Genomic DNA, 15170 nt, shown 5'->3' on the forward strand with positions numbered 1-15170 from the left:
AAGCCCAGAACGAAAAAAGATGCTGCCCAACTTTGACCTCCTTTCCCACCACGTGTGGGATCACACATGAACGAGGAGACGCGTGGCAAAGGCCTGGACACCTCCCCCTCCCCACCGACTTGACCTCGCCGCCGGAAACGCTAAACGTCCCTCCTCTGGAATCACACCAGAAACCTGAGGCCCACTGTCTTTACCGACAAACAGATCTTCACCAAAGACAAACCAAATCACTTTTAACACCGGATTCACCGGAACCTTAACTGGAGACACCGAAACCGCCTCCAACGACTGTATTGGAGGTTTAATGGAATAAGCCTCTTCAAACGGTACACCTGAGCGACGGAGAGTTTCAATCGAATGGAATCGAGATCTCATCCAAGCTCAGGCTCACAATCACCATAACGAACCCATCACCCACCTCGAGCACTCCGGAGGAAACCAAACAACACCAACCCGATCATCCGATACTTTAGCCGGCCACGACCATCGAAGACGAACGGCTCTGGAGCGATACTGGATCCCGAGAGACAGCTTGCGACTCCATCAAAGTTACAACGCCAGATACAAACGCCGGATCGTTCCGCCAAAAGGAGTGTGAATCACCAGAAACAAAGCCGGCTACACACCGTCAAGAAGACCACCGTGTACTGGAGACGATACCCACTATTCGGGAAGGGAACCACCGCGACTTTTTATCTCATAGAGAGAAGAAGAGAGTCTACCATTCCCTTATTGACCCCTTAACTTTTCTAAAAAAAAAAAAAACTACTTATGACTACTATTTTAACATATAAAATGTTTTTTCTTTCTCTTTTTGGCCCTCCAAATCAATCTTTTTTCACTTTGAGCTCTCTAATTTTGTAAAAGTTTCAAATCCAACCCCTCTGGTAAAAAGAATTACATATTAAGCAAATTAACCTCCAACAATCAAAACCCTCACTTATTACAGAGATTTCGTTTTCCCCGGAGCGAACGAGCGAGAGGAGAACGAAAAGTTTCAAACTTTCACGTCTCTGTTTCTGCGAAATCAACGATAAAGCTTCAAACTTTATCGTCTGGCCGTTTGGTTTCTTCGTCGTAGTACATGCACCATGCTGCTTTACGTGAACCCATAAAGAAAAGAAAAGAAAAGAAAAAAAGCGAATCTTTTGTATCCGAGATTCATATGGTAATGGAGCAGAAGATGACTGTTTTGAAGGCGAAGAGGCAGGACATGAAGGCATGCTTCTCTTGTCCTATCTGTAACAATCTCTACGACCGTGCCACCACCATCTCCGAGTGCCTCCACACATGTGAGCCTTTGTTTTTTAATCGAATCTGTGCCTGTTACATTCTCTTTGTTCTTATGTTAGTATCTATTTCATCTGCGTAGATAGTTGTGTGTTTGCTTGAAAAAAAGCTCTGAAATTGAGAAAAGTTATCATCTTTCTGGTAATAAAGACATTAAAATCCTGTTCTTCTTCTCCTTGTATTTGGGGAACACAGTTTGCAAGAGATGCATAGAAGAAAAGTTGGTAGTAGAGAATCTGAAAGCTTGTCCTGTCTGCAATGTTGATCTTGGTGTTGCTCCTCTTGATAAACTCAGGTTATCAAATACAAATGTTTCAAAGTCTTTAGTTTCAAAACATGTCTTCTCTTATGTTTATGAAATATCAAATAAAATGCAGGTCGGATAACATGTGGGATGAGTTGAGGCTAAAGGTCTTCAAACAAAAGCCAAAAAGCGTAAAGGCAGCAGCCACCATTGAAACTGCTTCAGCATCTTTGACATACTCCAGAAAGAAGAAGACGGCTACTTCACCTAGAGTATCAACCTCACCTGAGCCAACTCCATTGGAAAGTGAGAAGCTTGAGGAGGAAATGGAAGCGGTTTCTCTGAACCAAAGCTCGAGCGCACTAGTTTCGAATTTCAGGATGCGTGTAAGGAAAAACCTGGCGCCTAAAAGGAATGAGAACCCATTGGAACCGGAACAGCTTCATGTGGAAAGCGAGAATGGTTTTGAAATTGTTCTCAACATTGAACAAGACAATGGTTTGGTTAGTAAAAAACTTATTACATTATCATTCTTTTTAATTTCTTTAATATTTGTTATTGAGATGAAGTGATGCATCATAGGTTGGAGCATTGACATCTAATGGATGCATACAAAAGGTTCCAGCTTCATCTGATGATCTTGTCAAGTCCTTGAGTAATGGTAAGGAGAGTAACGGTGCCGCACTGAATGTTGAGACTGTGATAACTACAAATGGCAAAGAAGATCAAGGCCATGGATCTAGTTCTGGTGGCAATACAGAGGAAGTCCCTGTTCAAGCAAATATAAAGAATGTCCTGTTAAGCTTTGGTAGAGATAAAGAGGAAGTCTCTGGCGAGAAACTGAAGAACAATGGTCAAGAAAAGCAAGAAAATGGCTCTACTACCTCAGGGAAGATCTCTGGTAAGAAGGGGAAAGGCAAAGCTTCTTCTTTTCGGGTTTTGAGACCGCGAAAGCAGGGGAATATGAGTTCAGATGGTGCATCAGAAGCAGCCGTTTCTAAAGAAGCAGAAGATAAGACTGAAGGAATTAACAAGAAAGTTTGGCTTTCACTAATAGCGAATCAGTAAAGACTTTATTACTATCTTCTTTGCATTTGTCCTTTAAGCTTTTGTTCTGATTATGTAAAGTGTGTTCGTTTACAGGAACACAGAGAGGCCACTACTGCCACAAATCTCCAATTCCTACATACGAACGTAAGTTCTCACTAGATTTTTCCTTAACAATTAACTTCATTCACAATGTGTGATAGTGATTCTTTTTTGCATTTTCACAGAGATGCAAACTTACCTGTCTCATATGTCAAAAAGTATCTAGCGTATAAGCTTGGTCTCCAAAGCGAAGACCAAGTAATTCATTCTTCTATGTCTCTCTCTGGTTCTTAAAAGGTCAGATCTTGATCTTGGTTGGACGTTGCAGGTGGAGATATGGCTAAGGCAAGAGCCTGTGTGTTCGACGCAGAAGCTGCATAACTTGGTGGATTGGTGGGTCCAGTCTACTCCAGTTGCTGAGCGGAAAAGCGCCATGGTTGGGAGCTCCGGTGCTGAGTTTGTCATGGTTCTACACTACAGTGGCTCTCACTTCTTTGAATAGCTCTTCTCACATCCAATCATCAAATCATTTTCTTCTTTTTAAAACTTTTTTTTCTTGTGAAAGAAGAAAGCATGAATAAAAAGACTGCCTAGGGCTTGCATCTTTCTTTATTTAGTAATTTGTTGAGGATAAATATGGGAACTTTGCTTTTGCTTTGATTTGCTTGTGAGGGGTGAGAAAACGGCATCGTTTTCTGACAGAGGCACATTGTAGCCAGTCTCCCTTTTAATGTAATAAAGATGCGCCGATTTTGTTCCTTATTTGGTTTAGTTAACACCTGGTTCTTTTGACTGGGTCGGGTTTTACATTCTAAAATTCGGTCTACACACGTTTCGCCTAGACAGCAAAATCAGTGAAATGTTTTTAAAACGATATTTTTTTATAAAAACTGGCCGGTTTATACGGTATCAAAGATATTTAATTCGGTAAAACCAAAGCGACTAAAACCAAACTGAAATAAGGAATATGGTTTGGATTTGCTTATACCAAACTAAAATTGCTATATGGAAACGATAATATATACGGTATCTAAATGTCCGTCTATGCGCTAATTATTTGTATAGTTCATAATTATCTCCTAACTATTTTTTATTATTATTGGATTTTAACATGTATTTTGTTTTTTTTTTTCTACTTTTCTACCTTTTGTTTATCTTTTATTTTTTTGATTACTAAATTTTAAAAAATTAATATACATAAATTATATAATTTCTGATATATATAAATTATTAAAATTTATTCCAAAACAGTTATGGCCTTCTAGATTTAGACCGGTATTAGGATGGAAAATTTGGACGGAGGTTTGATTGTGTCCACTCTACATTATCTGATGTCGTACCTCTTTGTTAGGTGATATAGCATTTCCGGTATCATCCTCCCTCTCTTTATCTTGGGCTTTCATTTATCAATATGTCAACTCGGAGGTCTGATTGTGTCCACCCTACATTATCTGATGTCGTACCCTTTTGTTGGGTGATATAGCATTTCCGGTATCATCCTCCCTCTCTTTGTCTTGTGCTTTCATTTATCAATATGTCAACGTTATCTATTTCCTTTGGCTTAATCTGATTTACAATAACAACAGCAAATAAGACCTACTCAACTGATTAATGTTAATATAAAGTCATATACATTCTCCCTCTGAATTGGTATACCACATTATACAAGTAATATGTTATGCTTCAGATCTTTCACAAAATCAAAGGTCAACGTTGAAGAACTTGTTACCTGCAAAGTTAACTAAACATTATATTATACAAGAATATGGAATTCAACTAAAATTATAATTATTATATTGATTTTCCTTTTGAGTTGGTCTACCATGTTTATGTGGACATTACTGATATGATTGAATTGTAAAAAAAAACATCTATATGTGCTGTTTTGTTCTTCGCTTTTATAACTCTTTGTGTTCTGTTTTGTTCTTTCTCATAAGTCAAATTAATCAAGAAAAATGACAAGAATCATTACACATTTTGCTATTTTCCTGTTTTGCTTCTTCTTATTCTCTCTTCAAACCATATCCCAATCTGCACAAATGAGCTCTGGTTGCGACCAGGTACCCGACAATTTCAATAAATCTAGCTCTGATCAATCAAACCTAGAAACTGTCCTGTCCATCCTTCGCGACCCTTGCTCCCACGGAAGCTATGCCAACGCTACGGCCGGTCTTAGCCCAAACACAGTCTATGGCATGTTCCTCTGCAGAGGAGACATCAGTAGAGCATCCTGTTCAAACTGTGTCCATTCGGCAACGTTGAGCATGTCTGAAACTTGCAACTCTCATATATAAAGGAACGTTCGTATTCTATAACGAATGTATGGTTCGGTACTAAAACTTTTCTTTCTTCACACTCGTTGAAGATGAACCTATCGGCTTTCAGACTTCCAAGCAGTTGTTTGAATGAGATAGAGAGATTGTGCTCTGCTTTTCTGTGGTCAGGGCCAGACTTAAAGACAAGTAAGGCGAAGGTTTGTTGGCAGGATGTTTGTCTACCCAAGAACGAAGGTGGTCTGGGGATTAGACCTCTAAAAGAAATCAGTATTGTTCTTGGTTTGAAGTTGTTATGGAGATTGTTCTCTACTCGCTCTTCCTTATGGGTGAAGTGGATTCATTGCTACCTAATAAGGAAAAGCTCCTTCTGGTCAACGAAATATAATGCTAGCATTGGTTCTTGGATGTGTAGAAAGATTCTGAAGCTAAGAGAGATAGCTAAATCTTATATTCGAATGGAAATTCACAATGGCAGAAATACATCTTTCTGGTACGATTCTTGGTCTTCTCTAGGATGTCTCAAAGATCTACTTGGAGTGAGAGGTACAATTGGTCTTGGTATTATAGAACATACTTCGGTTGAGGAAGTGATGCTCAATCATCGGAAAAGAAGACATAGACTGGCTGTTCTTAACACTGTGGAGGGTGAAATTGAAGAGTTAAAAAGAATACGTAATGTGGATGATGATATTCCCTTATGGAGGCAGGATGCGATCAGATTTACAAAGATTTTCTTTACAAAGAAGACATGGCTTTACATGAGACAGGAGCAACCAGTGTGTGCTTGGAATAAAGGAGTGTGGTTTTCACAATCTCCTCCCAAATATTCTTTCATGTTATGGGTGGCTGTGAAGAATAGGTTGCAAACCTATGACAGAATGAAGAAGTGGAACTCATCTATAAATGGAGTTTGTGTGTTATGCCAAGAGGAAGAGGAGACCTGTCCACACTTATTCTTCAAGTGTAGATACTCTGGGAAAGTTTGGAAGTCATTGATAGGTGGGATTATGAAGGAAGCTTTCTCGCTTGAATGGAGTGTGATTCTGGATTTGATTTCCCAATCAAGATCTAGTTTCACATCCACTGAAGTATTCATTATCAGATATACTCTTCAAGCGTTGCTGCATAGTATTTGGAGGGAGCGTAATGCTCGTCGACATGGAGAACAACCAAGAGATGAATTGTTGCTGATTAAATGGGTTGATAAAGTGATAAGACTGAAGCTTCTAGCTGTGAAAGGGAATGGGCAAGAATACCTTGAGGAAGGTTTGAGTGTGTGGTTTGGCTCAAGAGTTACATGAATTTTCTTTTGAAGTACAAAAAAGTAGAGATTTAAGAGTTTATTGATTTGTAGATGGAGATCAAAACAGTAGCACTTGATGTAATTAAAGTTTTGATTGAATAAATTTTACATTCATTCAAAAAAAAAAAAAAAAAAAAAAAAAAAGAAAAGAAGATGAACCTGTCTTTGGTAGATTCTCTGAGTTCAGTTCTTCGGGTTATCCTAAAGTTTCCAATCAAACACTTAGTGGGAAAATAAACGAGCTTATCCCCAGAGCCTGCTTCTCATCACCGATTCCATATTTTGTGGAGGATCAAGAACATGTGACTCAAGTGGAAAGTTCGTATGATTTAAAGGCAATCGTCCAGTGTAGTCCTGATCTTGATCCACGAAACTGCACCGCGTGCTTGAGACTTGCAGCCCAATTTTTATATGACTGCTGCGGCTTAGCTAGTTTGGAATTTGCTCAGATATACTATCCTAAATGTCTTGTCAACTATAAGATCTCCGCTTCGCAGAGTCTCCGCGTTATAAATGGTTAGTATATAGTTTTCTTAATTTAAATGCATTATGCGGATTTAATCTCGATGGTCTGATACAAAGACTGTCCTTGTCCGAAATATGATTATATCATTTAGCATCATTTTATCATTTTAGTTTTGAAAAACCATTTGGGATTGTCTGATGACGTGATATGTTCCGGTTAGTCCTTGCCTCTCACTATGGTTAGGTGATATTGTATAGAATGCAAGCATGGACCGGTCCTAGTCTTCGGTTTTTTTTTTTTGTAACAAATAACTATTCTATTACTCAAACTTGAGGTGATCCAGTAACCAAACCTTAATTAACAACCAATAAAAACAATGATCGAGCAGTCCTAGCTAACGAATCAGCAATATCGGAATGTAGGAGATCTTGAAATCCGAAAAGCATATCTGAAGTGTTTGAATAACCTCCAGCTCTGTTGAGAAGTTTGGCCAAACCTGTGGATCTTTAATCATTGCAATCGAGTCCTTGCAATCTGTTCCAAAGCTCTGACAGATCGAATATTGAAGCATGCTCTTCATTGCCTACCTTAGCGTCTCTAATTCAGTGCTGACTCGCGCCTTCTCTAGTTTCGCGTTCCCATAAATTGAGTTAGATCTTTCCCATGCTATTCTTCCATACCTCCACTTCTATTGATAAGTTAGGAACGAAATATTAGGGAGAGCGTTTATTGCATAAAATAAAAAAAATCGTCTGGTCCAGCCACATTGACCAAATTAAAAAGGTTGACTTGAAATTATCGGTTCACCTTAGTCTAATTAATTGTTAAGAATAAAACAACGTCAACGTATGTTTCGGCTTTAGTATCCAAATAGCATAATTTTGGTCCACTGTAATGTATGTACTTACAAAGTTACAATCTAATGATCAAGAATCAAACAACTAAAACACATGTTTTTTCTTTGTCTGTTTTACAGGAAGTGAAATATTAGGGAGAGTGTTTATTGCAATCATGACAGCCTTGGTGTTAGCACTAACGGGTTTATGATCAAATTGGTGTGGTGATGATTTAAGGGTTTGTAACTAAATGATTTATCTTCACGTTCTCTAAATTTGGGTGGCGTGCGATGTGTTGTAAATTTGAGTGACGTACGATATGTTGTAATGTCATATATTGTAAATTGTGTAACATGTATCATCATGATGCATATCCATCCTTCCTTTCTACGTTTCTATATACTATTTAAATTAGTAAATTTCCAATGTAAACTAAAATTAAAATCTCTTGCTAAGCAATTGTCCACACGAATGAATAACATGCATACGTCTAATAAGCTTTATATCTATATTCTTTTATAAGTTTTATAGTCTTAAGCGTCTTTAAAGAAATATTCGAACCACTTTCCAAACCGGATTAATGGATTAGGGTGTGGATCCGCTCTGATATCATATTATCTTTCCTAAGCTTCCAACTTAAAACTAATTGACGGCAAATACAATGGTTCATGTTCTTTATATATTACTCATGTCCCATTGAAACTTTTGATGTGGGATTTCTATCCAACAAACTCTAAACCTGAAATCGTGTGATTTTGATCGATGGCGTATTTGAAGCAATTAACAAGCTTAAGATGGAAATAAGTGTTCTAGGATCTTATGCTGCTTCTAGGATCTTCAATAGCTGCTCGCTTCTTCAGATTTCGTCTAAGTGCTCATGTTTCTGTTTAGGAAAGGATATATTCTTGTTATCTATTTTCTTTGTCGACTATACCTCCAATGGTTTATTCAGCATAGATTATCGCTAGGATCTCTGTGCAAATCTCTGAGATTTTGAAACTGCAGTGAACTTCATTATGGTGAATCGTACCTCTAGTGCCTTGTTTACATAAATTTTGTGAATGGCTGATTTGGTGTTGTTGGTGAAAATTCCAGTGTATAAGATCCATATTGATCTGGCATCTTTTAACTTTGATATCCTTGTGCTGGTGACTGCTCGAGGTATAATAGACGGTGGAGATGTGAAGAAACTACACGATGGGGATCATTTATGTAGTGGCTTGATGATGCTTACCAATTATGTACATACCAAGCTTGTTTACTAGTCATTCATTGGTTTTATCACTTCATAGTGAATCTATACCAAGCCCTCACTAGCGTGCATGGTCTATCAAAGGCCAAAATAGACATAATCTAGAAAGCAGTTGAGAATATATTGGTGGTGAGCTTGATTTGATTTGTTTGCAAATGATCAATATGTATCTCATGCTGGTTAAAATTCCAAATGTGACAATTTATTGTGTTTCTAATATTATTAGTACATGCAAGTGAAAGTGCAGACAAGAACACTTTGCAGTCTCCTTAGGACATCAAAGTTTATGATCTCAAAAGCAAGATTGGATTCGGATCTTGTGGGTCCATAATATACAAAGCTTATTGCAAGCATATCAAGTCAATGATTTCTATCAACATGTACAAGCGTAAGGCAAATTCTGACACGCTAATAAGACACCATGTTTCCAAATCTTCTCACGATGTCTTCCTCTTTCATAATACATTGTGAGTTTGTGCCATATGGATCCCCTACAACGACTGCTAGGAAATCTTTGCATGCTTCTTCCTTTTTGAGGTCCTAAAAGGGATGCTATATCTTCATGCTCAAGATGTGCACATCACAGCAGAAAACATACCGTTGATTATGATGGATCAATAACATCCACAATTAATGATATCAGAAAAAGAATCAATGTTATCTTTCGATGTTGTTCATTTTGGTGGAAATAATCAAATGTTAAATTTGGAAAAACAATATACAAAACTTTGATACAAATTGATGCTATAATTTTTGGGTCATTTATCTGATCTAGAGTTGATGGTATTAATATCTTTGAATAGCACATAAATCAAACAATAGAAAAACTATGGATGCCAACTATATTTTGAAAAAATACTTGTCTTTCAATTTTGAATTATTTCTTATTTGTAACAAATTTTTTAATTAACTTCTGTTTTTTAAAAAAAAAATGTACTAGGATTGAACATCTTCTATCAAGAGATTTAGTTGAACTAAGAAAGTTTTGATAAATTATGTATGAAGTATATGTCTTTCGGTGAATTTGGTCCTCTTTACTATAAAAGTGTAACAATTTTTTTAATTAACTTCTGTTTAAAAAAAAAAATGTACTAGGATTGAACATTTTCTATCAAGAGATTTAGTTGAACTAAGAAAGTTTTGATAAATTATGTATGAAGTATATGTCTTCTGGTGAATTTGGTCCTCTTTACTATCAAAGTAATTAGTTTTCACAAATGCAACATCAATAAAACTTTATATCTTGCTAAAATCTTGGGTATCAAATAATAATGTAGGTGACATTCAATTTATGTCTATTATGTAAAAAATATTCTTAACAAAGTTTGGTGGTCTCCATTACTCGGTGAATATATCCTCAGTAGATCATCTTCTCCAATCAAATCACTTGATGGACTTTATTGGTAGATCATCTTTCCCCATCAAAATTCTTTTATGAGCTGTGATAGTTGAACATCATCTTCACCAATATCATCTTCTCCAAACTGCATGAACATGTATGTGTACTTATAACATTATGCCTGATATTGTAACTCAGTATTTATCGCAATAAGTAACTTGTAACCAACTCACATAATAACCAAACACAATTTTGTAGTTTAACTTTGTTAACCAGTTAGGCCTGTCATCTTGTTGTTAAGATGCCTAACTATTCTGTTTCTTAGTCATCTAATTTGTTCTTCCTATTGTCTTGTATAATGCATCTAACATGTACATGCATGCAGCAGGTGAACAATTAGAATATATATTATTCAGCAATGATGTAAATAACTGGATACTTGATTTATTGTCGGGCTAAATGTTAAATATGTCAGTTTAATTTATCCTTTTTATTATTATTATATTATACCACCTAATAACAATTTTCTTTAGGGTCAATTTTCCAAATAATCAACTTTGCAATAAGTATTAAAAATATAGAACCACTAGTTCGATAATCAAGTGGATAGCATTTAGGGGTTATTTGTTCTGGTTTTATCTTTAACATTGCATCTCTTAACACTTGTCTTCAACCATTTTATCAAATGAAGTAAGATGTCTTTGTGATTGGTTTCACACACATTTTTATGTCTCACCACTATAGAACCGAAACTCTGTGCGTGGTTGTGGTTCCATATCAAGAACTTGGTCCAAAACACAACATTGGGCTCAATCTTGGTCGTGATCCAAATCTCCATCTCTTCAAACCATATGACAGTCATCAAAAATCCTACCCATGAAGAGAGTTTATAGTTTGAACATCTTTCTTTTGGTTAAAAAACCAAAAAACTCAATACAATTTATTACCGTTGTGCATAGAAAAGATGCAAGCTAAGCTTACAAACATTAACTGAGATTAAATAAATTATTACAACACCAAAGATGGTAACTCTAGTTTCACCTTGCTTCCATCACCGTGATGGAAACTCTGTTTACTGATGCATTTTCCGACTCCGGTTGCTCAACCTCCATCTCTGGCGAGCTTTTCCGGGGACCATCATAGAAAGCTGGCTCTTTAGGCAAAGAAAGAGCATTGTTTCCGTCGCCGTATATCATGGACACAACATCTAACATACTTGGTCTGTCTTCTGGCTTTAATTGTACACACAAGAGAGCAACTTGAAAGCATCTCAACACTTGAGGGTTCTCAAGTGCAGAATCTCCCAAAGAAGGATCTATCACCTCGCCAACTCGGTTCTCTTTAAACAGATTCCACACCTGAAAACAGAGTTTAAACAATCCAAAGACTAAGTAAACACGTCAAATGCTAACAAATGAAAGAAGAGATTTGGCTTTTACATGAACTATGAGATTGAGAGGTCCTTCTGAGTCACGGTGGAAGCTATTGTTCTTCCTTCCACAAATGATTTCAAGCATCAGAACCCCGAAGCTGAACACATCTGACTTAGCCGAGAATAGTCCTTCTCTGAAGTACTCAGGACACATATAGCCACTGTACATATATCAAACACAAGAAATTATTATCAAAGGAACCCTCTCTTTGTTTCTTCTGGTCACTCTTGAGAGAACTTACAATGTTCCAGCAACTCTTCTAGTGTTGGCTTTGGATTCTTGGGCTCCAAATATCCGAGCCATCCCAAAATCCGATATCTTGGGATTCATATCCTCATCCAGCAAAATGTTACTGGCTTTGATGTCTCTGTGTATTACTTTCAATCTCGAGTACTTGTGAAGGTACAAAAGCCCTTGAATGATCCCTTCCATGATCCTAAACCGCAGCCTCCAATCTAAAACATTTTTCCTCAATGGATCTGCACAATAGATTTGGCATTTCAGTAATCAGTTTCTTCCAAAAACATAGATTCTTGGAATTTTAAAAAGAAAAAAGCTCACCAAAGAGGAAGTAATCAAGGCCCTTGTTGGGCATGTATTCATAAATCAACATTTTCTCATCCTTCTCAATGCAACATCCTAGCAACTGAACGAGATTCGTGTGTTGAAGTTTTGCAATAAGCATGGCCTCGTTCTTGAACTCCACCAGTCCTTGCCCTGATGCCATTGATAGTCTCTTGATCGCCACTTCTTCCCCACTTATCAACATCCCCTTATACACCGGACCAAAACCTCCTTCACCGAGCAAGTTCTCATCAGAGAAGTAATCTGTTGCCAAGGCTACACTTTCAAAGCTAAAAATATTAAGTTCATTATTATTCTTTCTTGCACTTCTCCTGTGCCTGCCTCTCCTATCAATCCCCAATTCACGCAGTAACAGTTCGCGGTCTACTGCTGAACCATACCTCAGTGTTAGAAGCCTCCTCCCAATGAAACCATTCACTATAATAATATAACAAACACTATTCTTAATTTTCCATAAGGACAATTAACCTTATACAAAAAAAATTATTCAGTAGAGGCTTACTTGGTTGAATGATTTTCCTCCATAGATAGCTAAACGCCGCCTTACTTGGTTGAATGATTTGCTCCCGTGAAAAGTAAAAAGCGGCCTTGCTTAGTTGAATGATTTTCCCACGTAAAAAGTAGAATGTTTTGCGGAATATATTAGTTACTGGAATTCATCACACACAGAACAAAAGAAGTGAACTTGTTAGTAAGAACACCATAGAGAAGAATGTGATTCTGGTAACACTTTGTTTTACCTTTTACTTTATACTTATAGATGATGAAGCCAATCACAAGTATGGTTAGAAAGAGTGATGCTCCAACAATTAGCCAAACTACTGGATTTCCATTGTCTCTGTCTCCCCCAAAGCCCGGATAATTATTTCCCGAATCACTTTCCATACATGTCGGACCTTGTTCACGAATATATATACTTCTGGAAGTAGGAGAAGAAGACGACCTGTTGTTGGTAGGATCAGTATACCACAGCTTGCAGGGATCAGTCCATATCTCGCAGCCCATACCATCCACATTGGTTGAGGCATAGGCAACACAAGAACAGTTCTGCAGACATATAACATGGCAATCAGCTGAACTAAGTCTTCCACCAGTCTCGTTAAGCACAGATCCACTGCCCGGTAAAGCTGGTCCTGCCTTTTCGAAATAGGTAGAGCGAAAGGGATTGCAGTTAAGGAACCCATGTGCCATATCAGGAACTGTGCATCCAGCCTGCAAACAATCCCTGGATTTGTTCCCATAACAATCGCTGGAATTTTTTTCATACCAAGCTCTGGGTTTTCCCCCATACTGATCACTGTACTCTCTCTCATACTGATCCGTATACCCATCTCTGCTCTCTTTCTCATACCAATCCCTGTACTCTTTCTCATACCGACCGCTGTAATCTTGCCTATGCCGATCCCTGGAACTGACCTCTTTAGTCAAAGTGAAAGGAGAGCAACGGACATGTGCTAGCTCTCTGTCAAGCCTGTTTATACGCAAAAACCTGAAAACATGAAGTAGCGTTCACTCTCTGTTGAGTTAAAAGAGAAGACCGATTCGTAGTTGTTGAATGCCTCCAAGGAGAAACGACCTTTGAACCAGAGGCCGCTTGCCCAATACCTTTTTCCACGCCACAAGATGGTCAATAAGTTTGATATATTGGCATCCATCCCAAATACAAAAGATCCAGAAGCTGGTAAAGTATCACTTAGCCCTGATCTCAGCTCCCATCTCTTCTTGGTCTTGACGTTGAAACCGAGTTTCATCCCAGGGAGAAGAGTATCAGTCGGATAATCAAAGCTCTGCCACAGAACCCTCGTGGATCCACCAGGACCCATCTCCGTGAGCTGGAGATTTCCGGAATCCAACAGCTTGAGGGTAGTGTTTCCAGTGCTTTCAGTAGAACTCAGGTTAAGCAGTAGGCTTGATGCTCCTCCTCTTAAAATCTTCAGTCTGCCAAGAGAGTCAATCATGAGGCTTCCAGGGCGTCTAGGAATCGGATTGTCACGGTTAGCAATCCAGACGGGTCTGTCCTGGACATAATTCAGATACAAATTGTTGTACCAAACACCAAGATACAATTTTCTGGAGTTCTTGAAGTTGAAGAACTTGAGCTTGAAGATATTGAAAGCTGAAACCAGCTCTTGCCCATCTTTCAAGGACTGCCCCTGAAGCAGAGTATCCGTCTGACAGCATGATTCTCCTAACAAGAGAGATAATGTTAAAAAAGCGAGGATGGTGCACATAGTTTCAAGAGCATGAAACTTGCAAAGTGGAAAAATTTAGCAATGGATATCATCTCACAAGTGGTTCTGAAGATGCAATGTAAATTAATAATACAGGTCAAAGTCTAGATAATAATCAAGAGTCCAAGTCTACGCTAGTGGGAGCCAAATTTGAATTCTTTGCAATGAAGACGGTAGCATGACGGTCATAAGTGATAACTACCAAGTTTGTGGTTGACTCTTCTTACATGCTAAAATTACAACAAAGAAAAATAAAATGACCTGAGTACTATAAGCAGCTGCAACAACGGTACATACAGAGTGAGTATCGATACTCTTGCTCGAGCAAAACCCATTGAACTAGAGCAACTTGGTTTGCAAAAGTTTCCGTTTTTTTACCCTGTCTTAAGTTAACAGTGTTAAAAAATGCTTAAAATTTGCATTCTCCATAGCTTTCTGGGGATGAGTAACACCGCAAGTAAGTCTGCAACGGAGAACATCAAAGTCAGTAGAGGATACTTTGGAGGAAAGAGTATCTGAAAACTCACTCAGGCATTTTATCGAACACCTTATGTCTACTCCGAGAATACAGTCGCTGAGCTATAGTCCAAGTGTAAGGAAATAATTTTATACTAAAATTTTCGAAAAACGTTTTGAACAAAGTTACAGGGAAGGCGTGGAAGGCGTACATCATTCCTGACGAGGGAAGTGAAGAGGAAGGTTTACGACAGAATCAGGTGATGTCGTTTTGATTGTTTATGTCATTGCTTCGTGAAACTGTGTCGTTTGATGAAGTCTCAGAGGGTTTAGCCTTAATAAATTCTGAGTAAAATATGGCTATATGCAT

The 15170-nt window shown here is 37.9% G+C and overlaps 1 protein-coding gene and 2 pseudogenes across 1 annotated transcript; 2 read left to right on the forward strand and 1 right to left on the reverse strand.

Annotated features, from left to right (window-relative positions):
* Positions 1–961: 961 nt before the first annotated feature.
* LOC106333621 (probable E3 ubiquitin protein ligase DRIPH) lies at positions 962–3340 on the forward strand. Its single transcript, XM_013772044.1, has 7 exons — positions 962–1292; positions 1486–1585; positions 1668–2037; positions 2117–2598; positions 2678–2728; positions 2809–2881; positions 2952–3340. The coding sequence occupies exons 1-7, from the start codon at positions 1085–1087 to the stop codon at positions 3123–3125; spliced, it is 1458 nt and encodes a 485-aa protein (XP_013627498.1). The 5' UTR covers positions 962–1084; the 3' UTR covers positions 3126–3340.
* Positions 3341–4578: 1238 nt separating this feature from the next.
* LOC106330349 lies at positions 4579–7715 on the forward strand (annotated as a pseudogene).
* A 3207-nt stretch (positions 7716–10922) lies between these two features.
* On the reverse strand, positions 10923–15170 carry LOC106336434 (annotated as a pseudogene).

Source organism: Brassica oleracea, chromosome C3 (genome assembly GCF_000695525.1).
Source record: "Brassica oleracea var. oleracea cultivar TO1000 chromosome C3, BOL, whole genome shotgun sequence".
In the NCBI taxonomy this organism is placed as follows: domain Eukaryota; kingdom Viridiplantae; phylum Streptophyta; class Magnoliopsida; order Brassicales; family Brassicaceae; genus Brassica; species Brassica oleracea.